This window comes from Bombus pascuorum, chromosome 10 (assembly GCF_905332965.1).
Source record: "Bombus pascuorum chromosome 10, iyBomPasc1.1, whole genome shotgun sequence".
In the NCBI taxonomy this organism is placed as follows: Eukaryota; Metazoa; Arthropoda; class Insecta; order Hymenoptera; family Apidae; genus Bombus; species Bombus pascuorum.
The window spans coordinates 14,229,328-14,253,863 of record NC_083497.1 but is presented as its reverse complement, the minus strand read 5'-3'; the positions used below and the strand labels follow the sequence as shown (position 1 = coordinate 14,253,863).

The 24,536-nt window shown below is 41.8% G+C and overlaps 1 protein-coding gene and 1 long non-coding RNA gene across 2 annotated transcripts in view; one reads left to right on the top strand and one right to left on the bottom strand.

Moving 5' to 3' along the window:
• Positions 1 to 24,536, bottom strand: part of LOC132911118 (uncharacterized) — a 164,288-nt gene that overhangs the window by 91,668 nt on the left and 48,084 nt on the right. The window contains exon 4 of the long non-coding RNA XR_009658910.1: positions 8,760 to 8,809. This is a non-coding gene — a long non-coding RNA (uncharacterized LOC132911118). The remainder of the gene's footprint in view (positions 1 to 8,759; positions 8,810 to 24,536) is intronic.
• The window catches only part of LOC132911100 (uncharacterized), a 131,018-nt gene that overhangs the window by 93,682 nt on the left and 12,800 nt on the right, over positions 1 to 24,536 (top strand). Inside the window, exon 2 of the mRNA XM_060967501.1 lies at positions 17,019 to 17,382. Coding sequence (XP_060823484.1) covers positions 17,192 to 17,382 — 191 coding nt within the window. The 5' untranslated portion in view covers positions 17,019 to 17,191. The remainder of the gene's footprint in view (positions 1 to 17,018; positions 17,383 to 24,536) is intronic.

The window sequence follows — 24,536 nt, the reverse complement described above, 5'->3', positions numbered from 1 at the left end:
ACGATAAGTAATAAGAGACTTGCTACGTGCGTCGAACGCGCGTGCCTTCGTCGGAGGCAGAAGCAACGTTAAACCAGAATCACACGACGCTGCGAAAACAAAGCATGCTTCTTGGTTGTAACGGTACAAGTACAAATGTGTCCGACGCGTACGTCAGACGTTCGCTGTCACGTCGTAGCGAGATTGCGTAACTCGTGTGATTGGGGTTTAAGATTGCTTCTGTTCCTGATGCAGACGCTCGCCTTGGACGCACGTAGGAAATCCCGGCTTTAGCCGGTCTTTTAACATTCGTCGTCGAAGCAGTTTCAAGAAATATGTATATTACATTGTTTATCGTATTCGAAACCTGATTTTCGTCCGTTCACCGTCCCTGCGCATTGTAATCCTAAAATATTCAGTTTGCCGCGGTTTGTCAATTACACGACCGTGTTTGGGATACGATAGAATAACGCGGAACGTAACGCGATTATATATATATTATATATTAATAATTTTAATGATAAAACTTCGATTCAGAATGTAAGCGAACGGTGAGTTTAAAAGAGAAATTAACTACCCGTTCTCGACATTACGTGTGTCTGTTTAATGATCTAGGACGACGATAAACCTTGAAATGCTGGCTGAATACAGAACTCCTCAACCCAATTTCAAAATTGTGTCATACACAATAACGGAACGTGCAAAGCTTCTCGGTTGACTAATTCTGTATGCAGTTATCGAAGTTTATTGCGAACTTGCGACTATTTTAGCATTCATTTGATGGTACATGCTGCTCGACAATTTTTGCTTTGCTGTATATTTTTATCAGGATGGCAGGATTCTTCCTGCAGAATCTAAGGATTCGAATAGTAGTCGTTTCAACGTCCGAAATTGTGACAGATTAGGTAGAGAAAAGATTTTTGACGCGTATTTTAAAAGCGGTTTGTTCTCATTTTGATCGTAATATATTACGCGAGCAAAGTTCGAGGAAATTTTATAAAAACGAGCTTATCGGGCGACGATCGATTATTGGTCATTTATATTCTAAATTCGTATTTATTTTCCACGAACGCATTGCTCCTTCGTTCAAGTTTAAAAGAACAGCCTCTTTCTCATTTTCCGGATTAATTTAAATTGGCGATGCACATCGTGTTCCCCTTCGAACTCCATACAAACTGTCAAAAGTTTTTATGCGTCACGCATCTATTTTAAAACAGCCGGTTGCCACAGCGAAGTCGTGCGCTATAAATTTTAATGAAAATATTAAAAGCATAAATAAGACTACGACCACGTACCGTGCTGTTGGGAAATATTCTTCGAGGAATTTAAATTTGTCCGCAAAAAACAAGGCTTCGGATAAAATCGATTGGACCAATGATATTTAATTTAAAATTTGAGACGATCGACTCGAGTCTGTGGAACTTTTTCGAGAAAAGGAATTTAATTATATAAAAATATAGGTATCTCCTACGCGTTTCAGAGTATCCGCGGTGAAATTTCCTAGTCCGAAATATCGAGCTTTCTTTGATCACGTTTCAAACTACCGGCCATTTTCCAATTTTCTCTCCAGTAAAAATATTAACTTAAAATATCAAATATTAAAAAGAGAGCAGCGTCAATTCCGTAACACGCCATTTTTTATATTTATGTTTTTTTTCAACATCAAAGCGGCGAATTTAACCGAAACCGATGCAGCTGTTCATTTATGAAAAAGCCCCAGCCTCGTCTCGTATTTCCAGAGCGCGCGACGCGATGTAATTCCTTTCGGGCACCATCGCTCTGTAATTTTCATCAGACAAACGATGCGCTATTGTTCCCGGTGTTCCAGAGAATGTTTTCTGGGTCTTATCCTCTTAGGTACATCAAAGTGCCAGGCGACGAATGGTGCAAAAATTACGTGGCGCATTGTGAATTTCGTTAGAACCGCGCGCCCGTTATATACGAGCCTTCACATTCTGACGCCGCTACCAACTACGAATCAACCTCTATTCGAAACAAATAAACTTCATTTAATTTCACCAGCGACCATGCCTGGTTACTATTCCGGCCGTTCTCGCTTTTCCGCGTTGCGAATCTTCTGACCAACGTATTCTTTTGGAGAACGGTGCGAGAGCGTAATTTAAAAAAAAAGAAAAAAACGTTAAACGACGCTCCGATGCTATAATGGGAATGCACGAGTTGTCATGCTACGAAATCAGGTCACATAGTATAGGAAAACGAGACAAAGAGAAACGCGAATAAAGTTGTTTACTTTGGAGAATGAGTTATCGGCTTTCTATCGAACCTTTCTGTCGTTGGTTTTGCAGGCAAAAGAGATCGACGAACCTTCGAATTTCCTTCGAATTTTTCGATAAGAAGATACATGGTAGAAGAAAAAGCAGGTTGTTCGAAGAAATCTGTCAAAGTTCGTGATGCTTATAATTTTTTCATGGAAATTGTTGTTGATTATATTTCATCTAGGTACAGTCCTTTATATTCTCTGTTGTCTTCTATACTCTCCTAATCGGCTTATATTCCATCCTTATACTTGGAAATTCGTGGACGTAATACGCTCAAGATTGAAACTGTCTGCTGACAGGACAGTCTTTGTTCTCAGGACGCCCGGTATACCGATGTACACATCAGCCAGCTGCAAGGCTCATTGTTTTCGGAAACATGTCAGAAATACGAACGTAAAAGCTGCGCGATTATTTGAAACTCGCGTCTATACGGATTCATACTTGCGTTAGTTTGCACGGAAATTCAATATTTGTTTAATTATCCCACACGCTTTTTCCCATTTTCATTCGCGTTCGTTTGCACTTCGCGTGAATTTCCTTCCTTGCCATTTCGAAATTTCGAAGCGCTCTTGTAAACAACTAGGAACAACCTAGGAACCCGAAAAGACTCGTTAAAAATTTAAAAGTGCGCAAAAGGCAAAGAAACGAAACTTCTCTTAGCAAGGTCTACCTTGGATTAACCCACGTCCGATCAAGACGCGACATTGACAGAAATAAAGCCGGTCTTCGCGATATTTTCAGGCAAGTGTCAAAAACCGGAGGCCTCTCGTCGAAAACTCTGCGTGGAACGAACCTCTTCGATCTCTCGAAACTCTCCTCTCGACGATCGTAACGTGACGTTTCACGTTCGCGTCTTAATAACGCCATCCTTCTTAGCTGCGTAGCTCGTAATCGGTGATCAGACGTTGCCGAAATCGTCGGAAAAGCGATCGGTGATCCGAAACTAGCGGAAACTCGTCTCGAAGCGTCTCGAGACTCGTCGTTAATCCGATCTCTCCGTGATTCCCGAAGAAAAAGAGAGTCTCGTGACTTTGATCGGCGATACGACGCGATGACACGAGGGCGGAAGAGCGAGAGGCGCGGTAGAATGGACCGACACGGTTCTCGCCCCTGGGAGACTCTTCAATTTTACGAAGAACGCCGGAAGTATATCACTCAGCGGCTCAGACATATTGACACTTTGCGCCCGGCAGGCTCGAGCTACGGTATGCCTTATTAAACTCACCGGTTAAATTATGGCAACCGCTATCGTCGCCGCACCCTCGCTTCCTACTATTCTCGAACCCATCGCCGCCTTTATCCGCGCTTCTCCGCCAACCACGCGACACTTCGCTTCAAAACGAGATTAGGCTTTCAGATTTTAGATCGAGTTTTTCCTTCGACTCGATAGTTTAACCAGCGAATTGTCTTTAACGGACAGTACACAGCTATTTCGTTAAAGGAGTCACTCGAACGTGTCTTTATTCTTACTTTTCCTCTGATAGCTTCGACGATGATACCTATTTATCTGCGATATGGTATCGTCTATGAAAACACGATTATTCGATGTCGTTTCGTTCTTGTAAATTCCACGTTCGACTTCTTCTTTTATCGTTGAATTCCGAGTCAGGGATTTCATAAAAAATATGGCAAAGAAAAGGACAATTATATTTGCATTGAGATTTACATCGGGATGAAAGCCAGGAAATCGGTTATTTCCATGGGTTTTCATTTTCCCAGTGATTATACACCGTCGTTCGTGTTTCGATTCGCGACTAGAAAAACAAGGCGGACTCCATTCCGAAAAATCGAAATACCAAACGTGCGAGCTCTGTTTTCACTCTTCGTTTCTTTCTTCTGCCGTCTTCTTTCCTTTTTCTCTCCGTCTCTCCGTCTCTTCTTGGATTCTGTTGCCACCGTGAATCGTGTTCCTACGAGAGCGCTGAATTTTTAGCTCGCAAAGGAATAATCCGATTGGCTACAAAGCCAGTTGAGAGTTCGAAATTAAACCGTAACTGAATTGCCCCTTTGCCCGGCAACGCGAACGTGGATCGAAAGTCAGAAAGTGTTTAAGTACACGGGGGAAGGGAGAGCGATTAACTTGAAAAGAGGTTTAGCAAGTTCGTTGCGAATGTATTTGCATCATTTTTGTATTAAACGAATCTTAACTTGCAGCGGATTAACGTCCGCGTAACTTTTCGGTGTACTATCCTTTTCTTTTTTGCTTCCGTTGCTTTTCATTATTACTCTTATCGTATTAGAAGATCGTCATATTCGTTAAATTGGAACAGACTGGAAATAATAAATATTTGTATCTAAGATGGTCGAATTGATATTTCCAACGGTTATCTTCCATCTTTCGTGAGTAAAACGAAAGAAGCAGAAATCTAGCAGTTCGTTTTCCTCGGCTTAACTTCATCCATACGTCTCTTGAGTCATCGGGCGCGGAAGAACACATTGATATTAACCACGGTATGACGAAGCTGCTAGCCATCGTCATCAATGGCTGATTCATAATTGTCGTTCGACCGAGGATCCGGCGCTCACGCTTATTTATAATGCCCGCAGAATCGAAATTCGAGCGACGACGAAGCCTCTGTTTTCGGATTCAGCCTGCGGGCATCAACGACGCCTCCTTTTGCCCTGTTATTTTAGGACTGCCGCGCCCGCTGCAAACCTTAAACGTGACTTTTGGATTATCTAATTGAAATTTATGCGGCTGCTGACACGCGCATTCTCTTTTACAACCGCGATAACGTAAACGAACGCTGATGGAAGCGTTTTCGGACGCAATTTATTTCTCGATATCGATGCGATCGATCCGATTGATTCGACTTTCATAGTTACGTACGTATTTCGAAGAACGGAATGGAACGAAACGGAACGCGCTTGATAAAATCGTTAGTAATCGTATTTTTGGGGATATTTATCTAGCTAAACGTGCGCTTGTAGCAAATTTAAACACGTCGAGATTATGGCACAACGGTGCCCTCTGACTTCTCCGCATAAATATCCGATAATAATCTTGCTGTTACATACCCTGTGTCCGTAAAGTGTGTTATTTCGGTCAGAGATTATGTATTGTGCTTCTCGAAACTATGCGTACAATATAGTCTGTACCGTAGCGAGTTGAATTAACGCGAATAAACACGCAGGCGTTTTATTTTTGTAAATGGACGTGCCTTCGAACGTAAGCGTAGTTTAAGTGGCAGTGCTTGAACTTGAACATATGGCGAATGAGGCTCGCATATGGGGAATAGTAGGTCAAGCATAATTTCAAAGTCAATTACCATGTTTTTAAGTGGAACGCCCTTCTATCGTATCAGAAGTCGGAACAATGTATAGCCGGATATTTCGTTTCGTCTAATGTTTCGTTATCTTACGGAAAAGAACAAATGGCCAAAGAGACGATGCTTTAACAAGAAACTAGTAAAATAAAATTTCTAAACTTGGCGAACACGAAATTGACTACGATATCGAAAAGGTGGAGTTTAGGATATACGTTGATTAGACGCTTTTTATCTCCTCGATGAATTCCCTAAGCTCGTACGACCTCGCGTCCTTTTTCTGTAATGTCCTGTACAGTATACGGATCGTAAATTCGACTTAGCGGTAGGGAGAAAGGAGCGTGGAAATTTCCTAGGACGTTCGTCACGCTGACTGGGACTTTCCGATAATATCGAACGCCACTCGATGCCCGCAACGCGGCCCTCACCTGGCCTCACCATGGCACGAGGCGATTTTACAGTGCCGCGAAATACGGCTGTTTGAACAGGTGACCCGACAGCTGTTGTTCGCCAGAAATTTCCTACCACCCCTGCTCGAATGCGCGTCAAAACGGACCACGCGTCGACGAATGCGATAATTGCCTGGTTACAAGAAATTCCGGTGGACTCGGAACACGGTGCTCGCAAGGTTTCGTTCTTCTCCGCGCGTCGTTGCAGGACGAGCGGAGTTTAGCAACCGATTAACAGATACAAAGAAGGATAGGCTGGACTCGAGAAGCGACTATCGTGTCGCTTTGGAAAGAAACGAAACGAGGTAACGACGCCTGTCGTAGCGAAAGAACGAAAGAGAAAAAGATACGAAACCAACGAACGAATAAAACGAAGCCTCGCGCTATTCCTTTTCCTACACGGACTTCCTTTAATTTTTCGTGGTGCAAGCCTCTATTAACGACCCGAGACTGAAAATTACGTGTAAAAATTACGGGTAAGAGGCGGTGCGACTGGATCCGCGTCGCAGCTCAGCCTTCGGCGGAATAGCGATACGTTTTACGATGACCTCGTGACGTTAAAGTTGCACGGGGATGGGCCCGAGATGAATTGAAGGGGAAGCGCGGATGGATGCAAGGGAAATGCCACGGGGAGCTGGATTATGCGGCCGTAACTCAGGGTAACCGAGCTTCCACGACCTTACACGTATGCTAAGCCAGGGGAATGAAACGTAGAAAGCGCAAAGTAACCTTAGCACACCCTTCGGCCCCGCCGTCATACAGCAGAGAAGACTCCACGGGGTTAAGCGATGAATTTCATTTTACGGGGTCGACGCCGTTTCTGCCTTTTCCTACGGACGATTTGCGTGACGTTCATCGTCGTGCCCCTCCTGGGACCGAGAAACACCGTGTTCCTTCTGTCCGTTATTTTGATTTTTTTCATCCGTAAGCACGATCGATAAGTCTCGCAATTTAACCAAAGAATCGCGTATTTTAATTCTTCGAAAAAAGTTCGCAACAGATCGCATAGATCGTCGGTAATACTCGATCAACTTTCTCGTACGCGAAACTTTATGCGAGAAAACCTTGTCGTTCGTTTCCGATTTGGTACTGCTCTTTTTCAGACAAACGATTAGCAGCTACCGCTTCGTTGCCTAACCACGTACCATATGAATTTGGTCGTAATCTAAATCTATCGAATCTCTCGCTTGACGCTTATCGCTCGTGGAGCGAATAGTTGAGGATAAAATGTTAAAATTTGAAAAGACCATCGCATGCCGGAGACAAATATGCAAGACGAATTTATTCTTGATAAAATCGAACAGCGGGGAAATTTGATGAATCACGCGATACGTTTGTAGTTTTTTTATCTTATTTCACAATGCTATTCCATACAGGTATAGGTATAGGTATTTGCGGTTGATGATATTTCTTTCGCTGCTTCGAACTTCCCCGAAACGATTCCTCGCGATAGTGTCCCCAATGTCCCTTCGAAAAGAGGAAAAAGGACGTGGTAAAATTAAATCGTTTAACCAAGGCGGTTTGCACGATATTCGATATAATCGAGCAGCATACGTGCGGGCCGAAAATTTCGTTATCGCCTAAACAGCCACCGTTTGAAATGTTGGGCACGTAGCACGAGTGCTCGTGTCGTCGCGGAGCGGCGGCGACGGGATCGAAGGCGCTATTATCAGCTGGTGGCACGTGCCAGGGCCACGTGCACGAGCAGATGGCAAGGCCCTGGTTGCACCTTGCGAGCCCTACGCACTACGCACCATAATCTCGTCGTTAATAGCGGCCCCACAGGTTCCCAAGACGAAAACGCAGCACAGCTGTCGTTATGCGCCGATTGAGCGTAACGCGGCTAGCGACCATTGGCATGAGAAGTTGTTCGAGGAATATCGATTCGGTCACCGCAGCTATTACGCATGGACCTGCGGAAGGGGATCGAAGTCTAAAGAAAGTAGAATTCGCAGCAGTGTTGTTTCGTCTACGGTTTGCGCGTTGAAATTGCATTATTGAAATCAGAGGCCGTATAAGATGATTTCGATCACGCAGAAAAGCAGCTATCGATAGTTAGGGCTAAGGAGTATAGTATAAGTACGTAAAAGATCTGAAAAAGTTGAAAGTGTATGTGGAATTAAAGAAACGCGTGGGTAAGTAGTAAGGTATTGTAAGTATATGTATATATTGTGAATATTAAAGTTCAAAGTGTGGAATACAATGTAAGCTGATCCAGATCCTCACGCTAGCAATGTTACCCTGAGACTAAAAGAACCCCCGAAACCGACGTCGCACGCGTACCGCTTATGATCTGTCATTGACGCATTCTTTCGTCTGTGCGCTATCGATGACCTCAGCGCTTGAGAAAACCAAAGACCAGACGTAGAGTTTTGTTAGAAGTGGCGATCACTTCAACAGTGCATTTAAATGCTAAGAACTAGCGAATGCCAGCGCGCGAGGAAATAGCTGAGAACGCAAACACTTGCATTCTTCTATTAATTTTAATAAGGAAACTGTATTTCTGCTGAGCACGGATGTTTCTATAAGCAGATTTATCATATCACGGGCGAAATTATCTGCGTTTATCTCGCGCAACTCGTTTAAATTTGCTTTCACGGAAATTGCGGATAAAGAAAAAGTATAATTTTGATAGAAGAATATATCGAATAATACGATGGATACTTTGCGAGTTACTTCCTCATTGAATTAATTTACGCGATAAATTCACCAATTATCACAATCGATCATCTGCGAATGCGTAGTAAGATTATCGCCTAAATATATTTTTAACGGATGTCACTCACCGATTTAAATACTCCAGTGGTGATTCTGTTTCGCGCTGCCATGTACAAACCTGAAACATAAAATGTAACAACGTCATAAATATTTATGTAAAGGAGAGATATAGATGTATATAATTCCCGAAATGTTAACAATTAACGGACTAACCGTTAACAAGTTCCGTGGCAGAAAAAATTCTACTCTCTCCGTTCGCTCTCCCGAGTGTCGATCTCAATTTCGATCGAAAATTCGAGCCGTGGTTCTGGAAAATGGAAAAAAAGCCCGAACAACGATGGAGGTGTCAAAACTGGGACTCGTCGCACGAATTCCCGAAAGTCAATTTTCATTAGGACGAAATTGGGCTGGACTCGATGGCCTGGGGGCTCGAAACGAATCGAAGCTCGAGCGAGACAGCGAATCGAACGATTGAAACGGTGTGCGAGAGAGAAGGAGAGAGGGAGAGAGGGATGCAGCATGCCAAGTTGCGTGAACCCGAATCATAAGTTGGAACGGTGTGTCGGTGTCGGTGCACATGGGTGTACGAAGTTAATTAAATTCGGTCGATTAATTAGGCTATTTGTCAGCCTCGCCGTCGATTTCGAGATCCACCTGGAAGAGCAGGAAACTAACGATAGTCTGCTCTATCGTTCTACGAACGAACGAGTATCCTATTCAGGAAGAGTTATTAAACGTCGTTGATTCCAGCGATGTAAAGATTCGGCTGAATTTTCTTGCCAGTATCGTATACAACCGACGAGATAAAGGACGAGTTTGCTATTTCTGAGGAGATATTTAAAAAAATTTTAATCGATTCTTCGTAAGAAATTCGTCGACGAGAATGTTAACAACTTTAAGCAGAGGATAAAATTCTAATTCCATTACTTTATGGATATATAAAACATCGATCGTTCAAATTACAACCGTATTTCCACGCTGCCATCTGCGGACAAAACTAATTCAATTTCCCGGATTAATTGCACCATCTGTCGCTTCTTTTATCAATTACAAACTTCCCTTTATATCAGGAAAGATTAACGTCGTTCTATCAAACCCGAAGAAAATCCTCCAGACTTTGATTCGAAGATTTTCATCCAAGATGCTTTACAAGTCCCACTCTGGGAATTTAAAAAAGTTCAAATTCGAAGCGTAAATTTTATTCCAAAGAAACAAAAGTGAAACATACATGAAATACTATACGTATAATAAGAGGAAAAATGGAAACTTCTATCCGTAGCCGTTTCTTTTTTAAATATAATAACGATGCGTGGCAAAATGCAGGCAGGATGTACGTAGCATTTTCTTGCGACAGATCGCAGCTCACAGCTGCGCTGACAAGAATCTGACATAAATCTTAATTCCTGCGCCATACGGACCGGCCGGTGGCACGTAGAAAATTTCCTGTTACCGGGAGAACGCGAAATTTAAAAAGTCGTCCGCTGGAATTCCCCGTGTCTCGCAAACTCGCCGAGTATTCTCAAGGAATATCGTTATGAACGCGTTGTAAATACGCCGTGAAGAATTTTTGGTGTAATTTCTTTCAGCACGTTCGATAACGTTGAACGCAAACGAAGCGAAATAAAGTGTTCGACGAGCGATCGTGCGAATAATATTTAAACAACCAAGATACGGAAACGTTCGTACGTTTAGGTTTCGGTACGTTCCGAGTTTCGTTTCTTCCTTAAAATCGACTAGAACTACTATTTTGTAGTTTCTCGAACCAATTTATTTCATTAGCAGCGTCATTAAGGGGAAACGATTATGAACGATCGAACATTAAAGCCGCGTTATAGTTCAATTCATTTTCGAAGCTAACGACGGAAGGTCCAAACAGACCGAAACCTTTAGCCACTCTCGCGATGGGAGTTAGTTACATTAGAAGGAATGACTATGAGTCACGTATATGCGTTTGCATCCACGGTAAATTGCCTTGGTATGGCCCTAACTACGGTCATTAAAGTCGCGGAAACTCCAATGATTACCACACCTTAGGTTTGTCTTGGAAATGTTCCGCTGCCATTCGTAATCGAATGATATTGACATTGTTACTGCTACGGTTCCGAGCAAGGGAAAAGAAATCCGATATCGTTACGCTGTTTATTCGTAATTAGTTCTGTTCTTTATTATAATCCGTATTACGACTTACGATCGAGTCTGAAACTTAAATACAGCATAATTAATTGTTTGAAATAGTAACTTTAAATCGTTATTCGAATCCTGGACTAGAGTTTGAAACAAGCGATAGAAGTTGGCTCGAATTATCATTGACCTGTATCACTGATACGTTTCACACGACCGTTCATTTACACGTACCAATTTATTTTTCTCTTTGTGCACATCTTTGTACGTTCTTGCATATTTACATTTGTATTTTACCAACTACGTAATATAGTAGCATCGAATATTTTTAAAGAATATCGGCAACGATTAGCATATACGTTAATTTTAAAGATACGTAAATTTAATCATTTTGCGTTGAATAATTAGCCAGTTATACAGGCTCGTACATAATGAAATTTGTTAGCATGTTATAATCGAATTGAATAATTGATCAAATAGTGTTAAATTATGATACGACTGCTATAGAGCTCGTATAAATCGATGAAGCTATTCCATAATGCATCCATCGATGCATTATAGAAATTACACAATAAATTTTCCAACGTTAATCCTATTAGTTCTATTAAATCACGGGCGTCTTATAATCCAAATATTCGCGTGCTATTAAAAATTCTGTCCAAGTACAAAAATTAATTTGCCGGAGTAATACAATAGGAACGTGAAATATAGCAAAGGCAAACGCCGTGTTCAGGGGGTTAACGAATTCATCGGCGATACGAGAACAAAGGCAGAAGCACCGATGGAAGCACATGTACCGATAAAAACCAATCGAAACTTCGTTCTATCATCGAAACTTTGTTTCTCGGTCTATCCATCGGTGAGATTTCGAACTTGATTATGACGTAACTCCTAATATCCGGTAATCAGCCGTTCGATATGACCTGAAAAGGATGTAAGATCGATAAAACGCGGCTAGCAACCTGGTTCTCGGACGTTTTTCTTTACGGAAACAAAGTTCCTGTTGGTTCAATTACTTTTACGCGCATCGTCCCACCAAACCTGCCACTCTCTTTCCTTTCTCTCTTTCTCCAACAGCGAAGGCTCCACCGTTACGAGTTTTCGTTTCCGCGAGACTCGTTGTTTGAAAACTATGATTGATCGTTCCGGTGTGTCCGGTCATACTTACACGAACGCCAGCTTGTTTCGTTCCTTTGGTAATGCCTTTCCGTCGAATTGTTTAAACACCGCTCGTTTACGAGGTCGTTTCGTCGCGGTCCGGAGTAATGCGCTTAAATTATAAGTTTATCGCGGAACTTGGTCGAACAACGGCGATGTTCTTCGAGCGTGAAGTATGTTGAATAATTTGTTGGCGAAATATTCGTGTCGCTCGTAAAATTAGCACGTTGTTTGGAAGTAGGATGAATCGCGTATTTTTAAAAATAGTCTTCGCTTCGTACGAAAGAGGTACAGGTAGTTGGCAGATTATTCGCTGGAAAGTAAGAACGCGCGGTTAAGATTCGATCGGAGCAAACGATTTCATAGTCGCCGATCTAATAAATTCAACGAAAAATAGTGTCCGGATACTTTTGAACGGTAGTGTACATAGTTATTCCCTGGTATTACCGTGTTCACCCGCATCAATGTGTATGCTGTATACTAATGGAGGAACCAAGCCCACGGGCCACGATCACGGATGGGTGCGGCATTCTACTTGGGCTAATGCGTGGGTGTGCCGCGCGCGTAACACTGCCTTAAGTAATTGTTTATTGCCGTGTCGGCCACTCTTCGATCCCCCTGGCATCGTTTCCTCGAAACGGCAGGACCCTCCCAGGTTGGGGCTTTATCGCGTCGCACGGTTATCCAGCACAGCGTTCGCGTAATATCGTGCTTCCCGTTCATCCATCGGGATATGCGTGTCGGCCGGCTGTGCGCCTATCCCGTCGCGATAGCACGAATATTGGATGTGGCGACCTAGCGACGTGTACCGCTTCACGAGAGGGTACCCCTATGTGACTCTACTCCACGGGGCACCAGGTGACTCTACCCGCGGAGATAGAGGAAAAATGCTTGGAAAAGGTGTCTTCGTACGGAGTCTTCGTTCTCAAAGAAATTGAATTTCGAAGTCTTGTAGGTAGTTGTGTATCCTATATATATATATATATATTCTAGATTTTTCCCCGAGAGCTTTTGACGTAGCCACGACATCGCTGATAGGTTTGAATGTTTGTGCTTATGGGAACATATTTTCGTTCTCGCATATGGAAATTTTAACCGTAATATTTTACTTTAGACCGTGGCCTGGAACGGATTACGTCTAAATGTACAAATATACCTATTTCAATGTACCATTTACGTATATTCTAACGTATCCGTATCGTGCCTAGCACCCGTATAGAGGAGAGATACATCTTAGCTGACGCGCTTCCTCCCGCGTATATATCTTCGAAGATGAATTTCTCGGGATCCGCGGGAATTTTTACTCGAAATTTAGGATTTCGTATTAGGAGAATACGACGCGTAACATTACCAAGATATGAAAGCTCGTTCGATGCATGCACCGGTTATTTTTTAAACTCACGGCATGCAGGACTAACATAGTCTTTCATCGGACTTTCGAAGCTAATCGAATGGTTGCGTGGGGCTTGGCAGCGATATTTTATGACAGACTTATCCATGGGTCGGTACATGTACCGATTGTATATTTGCCAATCGTATATCGCCGGTCGTATATTTGCCAAACTTAGATAAATTTCACTCGAAATACAAGTAAAAGCTAACCATTCGAAATAACGAGTCACGTCGACGCAATACGCGGTTATAGGGGAAAAAAGCCACATTCTGCCATTATTATAATAGAAAACATGGTAACAAAAGAGAAACAAACGATTCCAATTAATCCGAAACTGCTGAAAACACCGAAAGAACAACGAAGCGGCCAATGTTCCCTTGGAAATTCCAAAGTGGTCGTCAACGAGATTACGCGGCTCGTTACCAACCGCTTACAATGTTCATTTGCCAGCGTCAATACGCGTGCACGCGCCCCAATGTGCATCCTTTATTCCTCGATTGCTGCGGGGTCGAGTCACGTGGATCACGTGTTTACAGCGTGCACACCAACCAGCTCGGACTAATTAGCCGATACGCCGTTTAATTGTTTCATCTGTCAATGGCCTCGAACAGCCTTAAACTCCGCGCAACAATAATGCCGATCAAGGCAACAAAGCCAACCGACCAAAGGAGTGGCCCGTGTGCCGACTGAAAAAAAAAAAAAGAAAAACAGAGGAAAAAAGATGAAAATCGATTGAGCGACCACGTGAGGGTCGCTCGCCTAATCGACGCCCCATGTTGCGCAATCTAATGCGAATATAATCGTGGAGATCGATTATTACGTAAAGCCCGATATTCACTCGGACGATGGATTAGAACATTGTCCTGCCAGGGATTGAGTCTGTGTATTGGTTGTTGCTAACTCGATGGGTCGCATGCTGTAGTTAATAGTCGGATGGAAATTAGCAACGTTTACGTTGATTGGCTGATGGATGATTAAAGTTTTCTAATTGTTGGATAAATAGAGAGTGAAAAGAGATCGGAGCTTGTAGCGTCTCGTCTTTGCGATCTTTGGCAGGTGTCCTTTTTGTACTTGTACTTTTTCCAATTATATATATATATTTTTGTATACGTATACTTATTATCGCACCTTAAGATCTCGTCTACGAATTTTCAACGAGTACTCCGTATTAAACACGTTATATTAAAGAAAGAGACTCTATATCGAAAATAATTTTTCGCTAGTGATATTACACGCTAATCTTCTGTAGACGGTCGAATATCTTTTCCCGCATCAGCTACACTGGGTCATCGATGTGAATATTTTTCGGCGAATCTTCATTAGCAAGCTACGCTGAAATTTTTTCGATACGTCTATTCCCGCGTGTATTTCCCACTGCAATCGATAAATTCCTGCTACCAAAACACGCTGCAATTAGCAAACAATGGAAAAATTGCTGTGAATTTGGGGAAAATATCACGGTGGCTGGTTTGCAATTATACAACTGCCAGCATTTTTATCGATGAACGTACGAGCACCTTTTTTATTTTACTATTTGTTTCGAATAACGATATCGACGATTAATAGAACCAAAAGGGAACAGAAGCCAACTAATGCCTGGATATATCCAATGCTATATCCATATGTTGCATCCAGCGAACGAGGTGGAGATGTTAGGGTTGAATGTTCCAACCTACTAAATATCTAACGTTGCGTTGGTTTATAAAACGAGTTGCTAATTTTATCGACCATTAACACAAACAAGTATACCAGGAGCAATACCTGTCCGAACTTAGTATTTCATCGATTGACAGAAGTTTGTAATAAATTATTCTCTTGCGATCTGCTACAAGCTCCTCAAACATTGATGCAAATAAAACGATAACTGTGTCATACGTACATATGTATATCTTTTTATCGAAAATATTATAATTAATGGAACGTGATAAATTCGTGGATTGATCTATTTCTAACCGTAATAAGCTATCAAACGATAATTATATGTAATCACTACGAGCTATACATACGTTGTAAAGTAATTGTTCCCAGTTGCAAAATTAATCAAATTTATTACCGCGGTTACATTGGGAACCTTCTGTACCAATTTTGACGTGATATATAGGCCGATATTTGGAAATTATCGCCTCTCTAAAAGCTATAATTTTTGTGGTAAAATGATAACGAAGCGAATTCTGGAATTCTACCAACATATTCGTTAAAGATCTATATTACGGGCTATGGTGTTACCCAAAAAATTGTTATCGGAGAGAGAAATAAATTTATGATTTTATAATTTCTACATTTATGTTATAAAGTTTTCGAATAACAACGATTTATTCGATTTCTTTCAACCAATCTGATATTAATTGTACAATTTGTCAAGGAAAGATGTCGGTTATTATTCTCTGATCGGATATTATATAATTAATATTATGCAAATGAAATAAATTATTGATATTTCGAAATCCGTACGCGATACGAATCAAGCGAATGAAATTATTTATCACGATTAGTGCACAAGCGATTAAATAACGCGAGCGAGTTATAAGTAATTCGTCTAATTCCCCTGCGCTTGTTGAAACGGAATAAGATACTAGAAAATTAAAAATATTATTTAGCGAGTTACCTGGCTTTGTGAAACGATCAGTAGCACGAGTCCGTAAATAGAGCTCCACCTGAATAGAGCTTTGAAACGAACTATCGCAAAAGAGTTGCGCGAACTGACAGAAATTTTTGTTCGAAAACTTTGTTACACGTTTGTTACAAAAAACGGTTAATAAACGTCGATCGATTCGTTTCTCGTAATTCATGGATCATCGTATTCAATCGTGTCTGCCAGATCTGGACAATCGTTGTTATTCAGGATGTATAATTTTGTTAACATCGCGAACCGAACAATGGAGTGCTAACAGGCGCCGAAATCATCGGAATATGATGGAAAATCACCCTTCATAACGCATTCGAATTAGAATAATTGCGTATTGTTACAGCTACGCGTGTAACGTGTAATATTATCATTGAATGAGTAACATAATTAATGCGCATTATCCATCATTGTGAGAGGTATTGCAAGAAGTAGGCGCATAAGTAAAAAGGATACGTATGCGGAAGGAGCGTCGAAGATACGTCTCCGCCTACTTTTTCATACCTTACAGTACATACTTACATATCGATAAGAAAAATTTAAACGAAATTGTAAGATATTTTCCTTTGAGTATCGGAAGTTGACAAAGCAATATACGACCTTTCTCGTGTATTATACTTTACCAGTATTCTCCTGGCGAGAAACGAGACGAGCCGCGAATAATGTTTAATTGCAAAGACCACATTTTCCCAAGAACAGACGTGACTACTTATTTATCAATCTATCATCGTACTATGTAATTACTGGCGCGAGCGTGCACGAAAATGAGATCTCCGACTTCGTTAAATTCGTTTTATCGTCTCTTTGTCCTTCGTCGGCTTTAATAAATGGAATTTTCGATTACTCGCTTCTTGCATAAATTGAAACGCTTTGATAACGAAAACAAGTTAACTCGACGTTGTATTAATTACGATACTGATTATAAAATTATCCAATCACGACACATCCAGTCGCATCCAATTACAGCTATTATGTCCGGGAGAGAATCAAAACGTCAAATAAGTTGATCCTTTTGGGCTTTAACCTTGACAGGTTGTCAGGGGCCAGGTGGAAGGAAGGAAGAACGGAAGGAATGTGCGACGAGTCGTGACCAGCGGAAGGCGGCCAGTCGACGATACATTTCCGGTGGTCGGCGGCCACTTGGAGCAAGTTTGCCCCTTGATCGTGGACAATAACGTGGGCGAGGACCGCTCGTTACACGCTACATGCCCACGAAGGATATGGATAGACGAGCGTCCTCAACGCAGTTGGCATTCGTGACACGCACCATCGATGACACGAGCCACCATGGGATCCATCGCTTCGCCGCACCGCGCCGCACCATGTCGCCAGGAATTACGATTCTCTATAGGCGCATTTATGCACCGAGATCGACCACGAACCCCGATGTCTCCACGTACGTGTCGAAACGTTTCATTTTATTATTATACATTTCTTGTTAAAAAAGTCACCGAGTGTGCTCTCAGCATTATCGTCGTGTCGAATCTACGAGATAGAGAATCGATTCGAGGGAAAGATTTGCTATCCTCGAGAAATATTTTATAATATATTTTTCTTAATATCGTAGTACTCGCGCATATTCCATATCGGAGCAATTATTCTCCCTCTCTAGATGAATCTTTAGCTTAATATATTTAGCTATCGCCATATTGTTAGGATAGTCGAACCCGATGAATAACGCGTATGGAGAACCACCGAAGCAAAGGAACGAATTATTTCGTTGGCTTCGAAATAACCGGAAATAGGATTCCGAATAAATTACGGTCGGTTAATCGAAAGTGGTTCCTCGAATCGCATGAGGTATGCGATATTTAACCTTTTGGTCGCTCCATCAGAACACTTTAATCTTGTAAAAAGGATCGGGAAAGCTAGCCACGCTAAATCATCCTCCCTCTTTTACCTTATCGTGACCTATCAAATATCATCCAGACATTGATTTCAGAGATTGCACAAGAAATAGAGTTTCGTAATCGCAAGAAAAACTTTGCGCAGAATTTATGTAAACCTCGTTAGAGCGTATAGAGCAACTTGCGTGTAGAAATTTTTATGACTCGATCGATTTATAGATACGTTCACCGCCAAAAGGGTTCTTAGCGTTTGTTACTGCCATTTTGTAAGCTATACCTTGTCCGTAATATTTCCGTGAGATACGTTACAATTTCGCAAAAAGCTGTAAACCCATAGAAACGAAGGAAATTTCGATGTGGAAACTTTAGTTATTAAATAAATTAAAATCCTTCTTACATCGAAAGGTTCGTGCAAGTTCCTGTTCGAGGGATATCGAACAAAGTTATAAAATTTATTTGCACGTAACTCGCCTCTGATACGTATTCATAAACTCTATTATACCGTCTACCATCGCCGCTGTTCGTTATTGACATATAATCAATGAGCTTCGATGACGTGATTGCCACACGAATCCATTACACGATATACAGCTAAGTATACTGGGAGAAACTGTAAAATAATTCCTATTTTATTCGAACACGACGTTTGCTCGTACTAAAATAGTATAATAGACGGATAGAAATGCTTAAGGAAGAAAAGTAATAATAAATTCTACGTAATATTTAAATTAAAAGGTATATACGATGATCGGTTTTTACAGAATTATGCTTTTCTTCGATTCCAAAATATCGAGGAAATTCTGCAGATCTACCAATCACGAGCACGAATATATTCTCTTGGATGGAAAAGTTCCTCTTCTAAAATAATTTCCATTCTGGCTATTAAATTTCTTGGCGCAGCGTAGACCTGCGTATGCGTCCGCTACGGAAGAAACATCGAGAAGTTTAATTTAAAGGATCTTTTGTTTGAACACGATTTGAAATTCACGATTCTACCGAGGATCCTTTCGATCGTAGCAACGTCGGTATCGATAATGCGAGATATCTCGTCGTTCGTCTTCCCTCTATCTGTCGGATCGAGTTACTCTTCTTCTCTTTTCCCCTATCCGAGTTTTATTTTTTCTCTTTTTAAATTTCCCTTTTCTCCCTATTCTCAATCGACCCCTACTCTACCCTCGCATAGACTCTCTCGCTTCCTTTTTTCCATTCTCCTCCTTTCTTTTTCTTCCTTTTATTACGTCGTGTCTCTTTCTCATTTATTATCCCGCCCTGTTCTCTCGCATGCTCGTATCGCGACAGTTTTCTCGTATATTTTGTTATATTTCGTTTGTCTGGCCTCGCAAGCCCTTTCCTTCGTTATCGCCTTTTCGTATCTACTCTTATAGTAATAATTTTATTGCACGTGTTGTTACATATATCACACAATATGTATTATCTGTATTAAACAAGTACGTCTACGATGATGATATAACTCTATACGTTTTCAACTTGTTTCGCGTTCTAAATTTCACGTTTCTTCAAAACTCCGTCCGCTTACACTTAAAAATTCGGATTTACCTCTCCTTTCTTCTTTTCCTTCTCATTCTTCTTTATTTCTTCGGTATATAAAGTTTTCTTATGTCTCGTAGCAAACTTTTTCCCTCTCTTGTTTCTTTCGTGTAACTTCATAGTTCTCTCATGGTCTTTTTTATTTTGCTACGTCTTCCCTATACGTTCGCTGCTCATTCTATATTTTCACGCCATTTACTTTTCTTTTCAAACTCATTATTTCATGTTCTACCGTTCTATCTCGTCGAATATCTCCCCTCTTATCTCGATCATCCTCCTTTTCATGTTTCCACTTTCTTCTTCTCTGTCTTCTTCCTATCACGTCAAATTTGTTCCGTTCTGCTCTCTCTTTCTCTCTGCCTATCTGTCTGTCTGTCTGTCTGTCTGTCTGTCTCGGTTCGTGCATTCTTCCTCGCCTTCTATCACGCAAAAACCCTTTCTTCCCTTGCCGCGGTTCTTGTCTCGTTAAATTCCATCGTCTCGTCCTTTCGGCCACCCTTTCGCGTTCCTTCTCTGTTCTCCTTGGCAGGCTTCCCTCTCTGTTTTCTGCCCTGTTCACCCGTGTCTCCCGAGGGAGTGCCAGGAAGCGGCGCTATTAGCTGGCGTAACTCTAGCCTTGTCCGTCCGAGGATAATTGCGCGGGCTAATGGTTCCTTTTTTCCTGTTCGCCTCGGAGCATCGACCAGGTAAAAAGACGTCTTGCGACCTAGGAATTTAAACACGCGCCACGAGGGAGGTCTGACCACGATATCCTTTCGTTACTGGCTCCGGAAGGGCTTCCTCTTTTGCGTACGATCACGGAATTCGAAAACAGATGCCCGGTATTCCCGGCGTATCGCGGTTCGTTTCCCTTTAATTGGCCAGCGGACTGCTGGTTGCGCCTCGTGCTTGCGGAAGAACAATCTCCAACGAGACGGTCTGAATTCTCTCACGGATGTCCTTTTACCAAGTCGTCCCTTCTTCTCGCTAGACGATTCCCTTCTTTGTTTTATTTTATCCACGCCTATGTCATTTACCACTTCGATTGCTCGATGCGATAGGAGAAATTGGGCTGATTACACGGAAAAGGGCACGTCTCGCCGATTTCAATGACCGTGAGTTATGTTGTCGTGTAATTGGCGAAATTGGAAAATATTGCGTCGACTGTAATCGTTCCATACCTTAACGTAACGGTGTTCCGCTTGAAACGTTCAAATTCGTCGTTAAAATTAAATAAGATATTGAAATGTAAATCGACCAGCGAATTTATACGTCGATTCTCCCATAGCAGCAGAGGCTCGAAAATCGTATTTATGATACATATCACGAACTAATGAGATCGTACGATTCCGCAACACTGCAAACCCGATATTTCAAGTGGCGCGCTCCGAGCGCAGCAACAATCGGCTCCGCCATACTTTTATAAATACAACGCGGAACTGTCGCGACGTACTATTCTCGCATTAAATAATTAGCCCGACGGGTGCGTGTAAATAATTAATTTGGTCGCGTTTCTGAATGAACGTTAATTAAAACGGTAGAGAGGAGTGCGGCGAAACGGTCGGGCCCGGAATTTTCAACGGTGCCATCGGAAGTCGAGCAGTCGTTATCGTTTCACCGAAAACACTTGGCAAATAATTATCCATTTTTAAGCTACGCGGAATATGCGATTCCGAGCGCATGATAAAATTTTAATGAAACGTTAGCGCGACCTGCAAATTTCGATTATTAACGAAGGACCATTTGTTAACGGATGGAGAGACCGCTTCCAGTGGGTTTTCTTGACAACGAAGATCGTATTGGTGCAAAATTACGCGCAAAAGACGAGATAAACGTGATACTTGTCGATACATTTAGTACCAACGAAATAAATAGACGCGAGCGAGGTACGACACGTAAGTAAATTTACTATTTTATCAAGACCCTTTTTAAGTCGAAAGCTCGTTAGAAATAAGTATAAAGGCTAAAAAGAAAATAACGCGGCATTCGATTACACGGGTTATTCGGAAGAAAAATAAGAAACGTGAAAGTAGAATGGGGCAATCTTCGGACGAGCATTCTCTCTCAGTGGTCTTGCATTACCACGAACCTCCGGATTATGGGAAGTCTCTGATTGGAGTTCCATAGGTACACGGAACGGTGTCGCGGAACCCGCCCAAAACCGGTAGCCGTATTACCATACAGATTGCCGTCGACTGTTATACTCACCGAACCGGGGAATCTATGAATCCGACTAATCATAAACGTACAACTAACCGAGGCTAATCTGCCGCGCGGCAATTCGGAATTTTACTGTCAGACCGAAATACGACCGGTATTCGAACGGCGAACGGGGAATGTTTTGAAGGCATCCCTGGAATATTACGATACGGTTAAGATCCGGGCATTGGGCTTGAAATGGTCCTGGGACAACCACCGCTGGATTTATCGACGAATTACAACGAACGGTATAGGCGTGTCGACGTTCATCGATGTACGCGATTATTATTCCTCGTGTACGGCAGGTGTTTCGATGCTTAATTCACCATAGAAAAATAATGAAAAAAGTTCAGGACGACTCTCTGCGAAAAAAATATACTTAAGCGTAAAAGTTTCGGGTCGCTTATTCGATGAAAATTTTCAGAAAAAGTTCTCCTGCCGGGGTATCTTTTATCAAAATATTTAAAAAGTTAGGTCCCTGACAATTGCTAAACGTCGAACGTTGTGCTTTCGACGATCCATTTACTCGGACATCACAATGCGTTTACTATAAAATAGAGACAGAAACGTAACATTAAAAGAAGACGTAAAACGAAGGAACAGAGAGAAAAAGGCGATCAAATATTAAATTGGCAATGTCTGCCTTGTTCTCCCCTCGTGACGACACGGTTGCTTGCCGAGGGTCGGCCATAACCCTCGGACATAACCGAGGAAATCACTTGGAAAATCCTCGATGAATTCACAATGAACCGGCGGTTGGTACAACACGTTCATCCGTCACGACACCCCGGAGAATTTCTCTTTTTCCAACCTGCGTCCGCTCTCCAATCCTGCCTCTGTCCTTTTCATTTTCCTCTCGGCAGTCTAATTTTTTCTAATGCAAACTCTCCCTTTTTACATACTTGCGCCTCGACCATCGTCTTACCACTCTTTACCCTCTAACTAGTTTCTACGCTAGTCCATTTTGCAACATTCCGTTTCCAGCTCATAGCGTCTCTTCCTTTTTTCTTCCTCTTTTTTTCTTTTCTTTTTTGATTAAACGCAATAAGCAGTCGGAGTTGTAATTTCGAGGAAAACAGTTTTGAATAGAAAATTAAGAGCTTTCCGGGATATTATTTTTTCTACTATGAAAATTACTCGATGAAATTTGGTATTCGAGGTATCTACAGAGAGAAAAAACGTTGCAAAAAATCGAATAATAATGCAACTTTTTTATGAACGTCGTCATAGTCCGATAGATCGGTGAGAGCTTCGGCAATATCGAAATTGCAGCTACTTTCGTGATCGAAATTCGTTCCCTTTTCATCGCTTGACAATACGCAAAAATTCACGCTTCGACGATCGGTTATTTCAGACGAGCACTTGCATCGTCCAATACAGGGATTCTATTTTCTAAAAGGACGAGGCTAACCACGGGATAAGGACAATTCGGTTCTCTTCTGCTTCTTTCCAGCGATTGTTTTCGTTCGTGTTCGTATTGCTGTAATTATAACATTTTTACAGCCTACGAAATATCTTAAAAGTATTAGATAAGTATTTTTCTACGATGTTCTTCTATCACAGACCAAGTCCGAGGTAATATTCCGGCAGATCTTGAAGAATCCTAAGAAATTCGACGAATTAATCATAGAACGTTCGGTTCGACGTTTCCTTAAATATTCTTATTTCAGCGGGCGCAATCGATTTCGCATTCTATCTTTCGTTCGTTTCGTCGCTAACGTTCCTCCGGTCGTTTTCCATTCTCCTTCCACCCTTTCTTTTTCACTTTCTTGCTCGTAGGAATGATGTCGTTAATCACCGGCTATTTTAATACGATCTCCCCTTCGTGTTCGCTCTCGATCGGACGCATTATATTTAGTGGGCGATCACGTGCACCGGTCTCGGCGCACCTTTAAAATGCATAATGTCGAACGGTAATAAGAAAATCCATTGTCGGGGCGAAACCGTGCATAATGACGTAGGAAATTAAACGAAATCTTTCATTCGCGTGATCGTGATAAATTTTCTTAAAAGACTGCAAGCAGAATACCTCTTCTTTTTCTATCTTTTTAAATTATTTTTTTCGACCAAAGATCAACGTTATAATCGATATTATTTTATTGCACGGATAATTTTGATGTCGTGGACGTGCCGGAGCATGTTGGAAACGAAGTACAAATATTAACCATAAGAACGATGGCGGAATCACTTTTAGGATTAAAGATAGTAATCCCGTGTTTCAAGCAGAACAGTCGTGGGAAAACATTTTTTGCATATAATATTCCTTTTCTAATCGGTGGTTATAATTTTTTATTATAATTGGCAATCCAAAAACTATCACGTAATTTCTATAAAAAATTCGTTCGATTTCAGTATATGTAATTTTATGATCGATGATTATAGCAATTTGGAAGTTTTAGTCGGCGGTGTATATAGGTACTACATTTCGTTACTACATTTTCAAACGTCGCTTCGGGTTATCAACGATTGCTGCACGTCCGTTCGATATCGCTTTTCGATTCCCTACCAAACCATCGAAACAACAGCGGCAGCAACGCAACACCGATAAACATCCTGCAACTCCATCGAGTCTCTCGACGTTCGTTCCACGTAACGCCAATCTCCGTTTCCATCGCACTGACCGGAATTCGCGTCGAATACAGGAAGTCGAGCGTAGAAACGCTCGAAAAACCGAACACTTACGTAACTTTTACGTTGTTCGGTGTAATCGCCCCTGATGAAAGCTCGTGACCTCCGTGGAAGCATAACCGTCCCGTTTATGAAACGTTTCACGACGTAGATTTACGCCGATCGTGGCTTGAGAGACGAAGGGCGACACGCAAATTGAACGAACGTTTAGCGACGCTTCGTCGAGCGTGGCCGACTGCAGGGTCATGTCAATATTTAAATTAATCCTCGGCCAGCGTGGCCAACTATGCCGTTAAGTTATATTCTCTTCGGCGTGGCGAGAACCTCTCGTCGCGATCTCTTCTCTTCA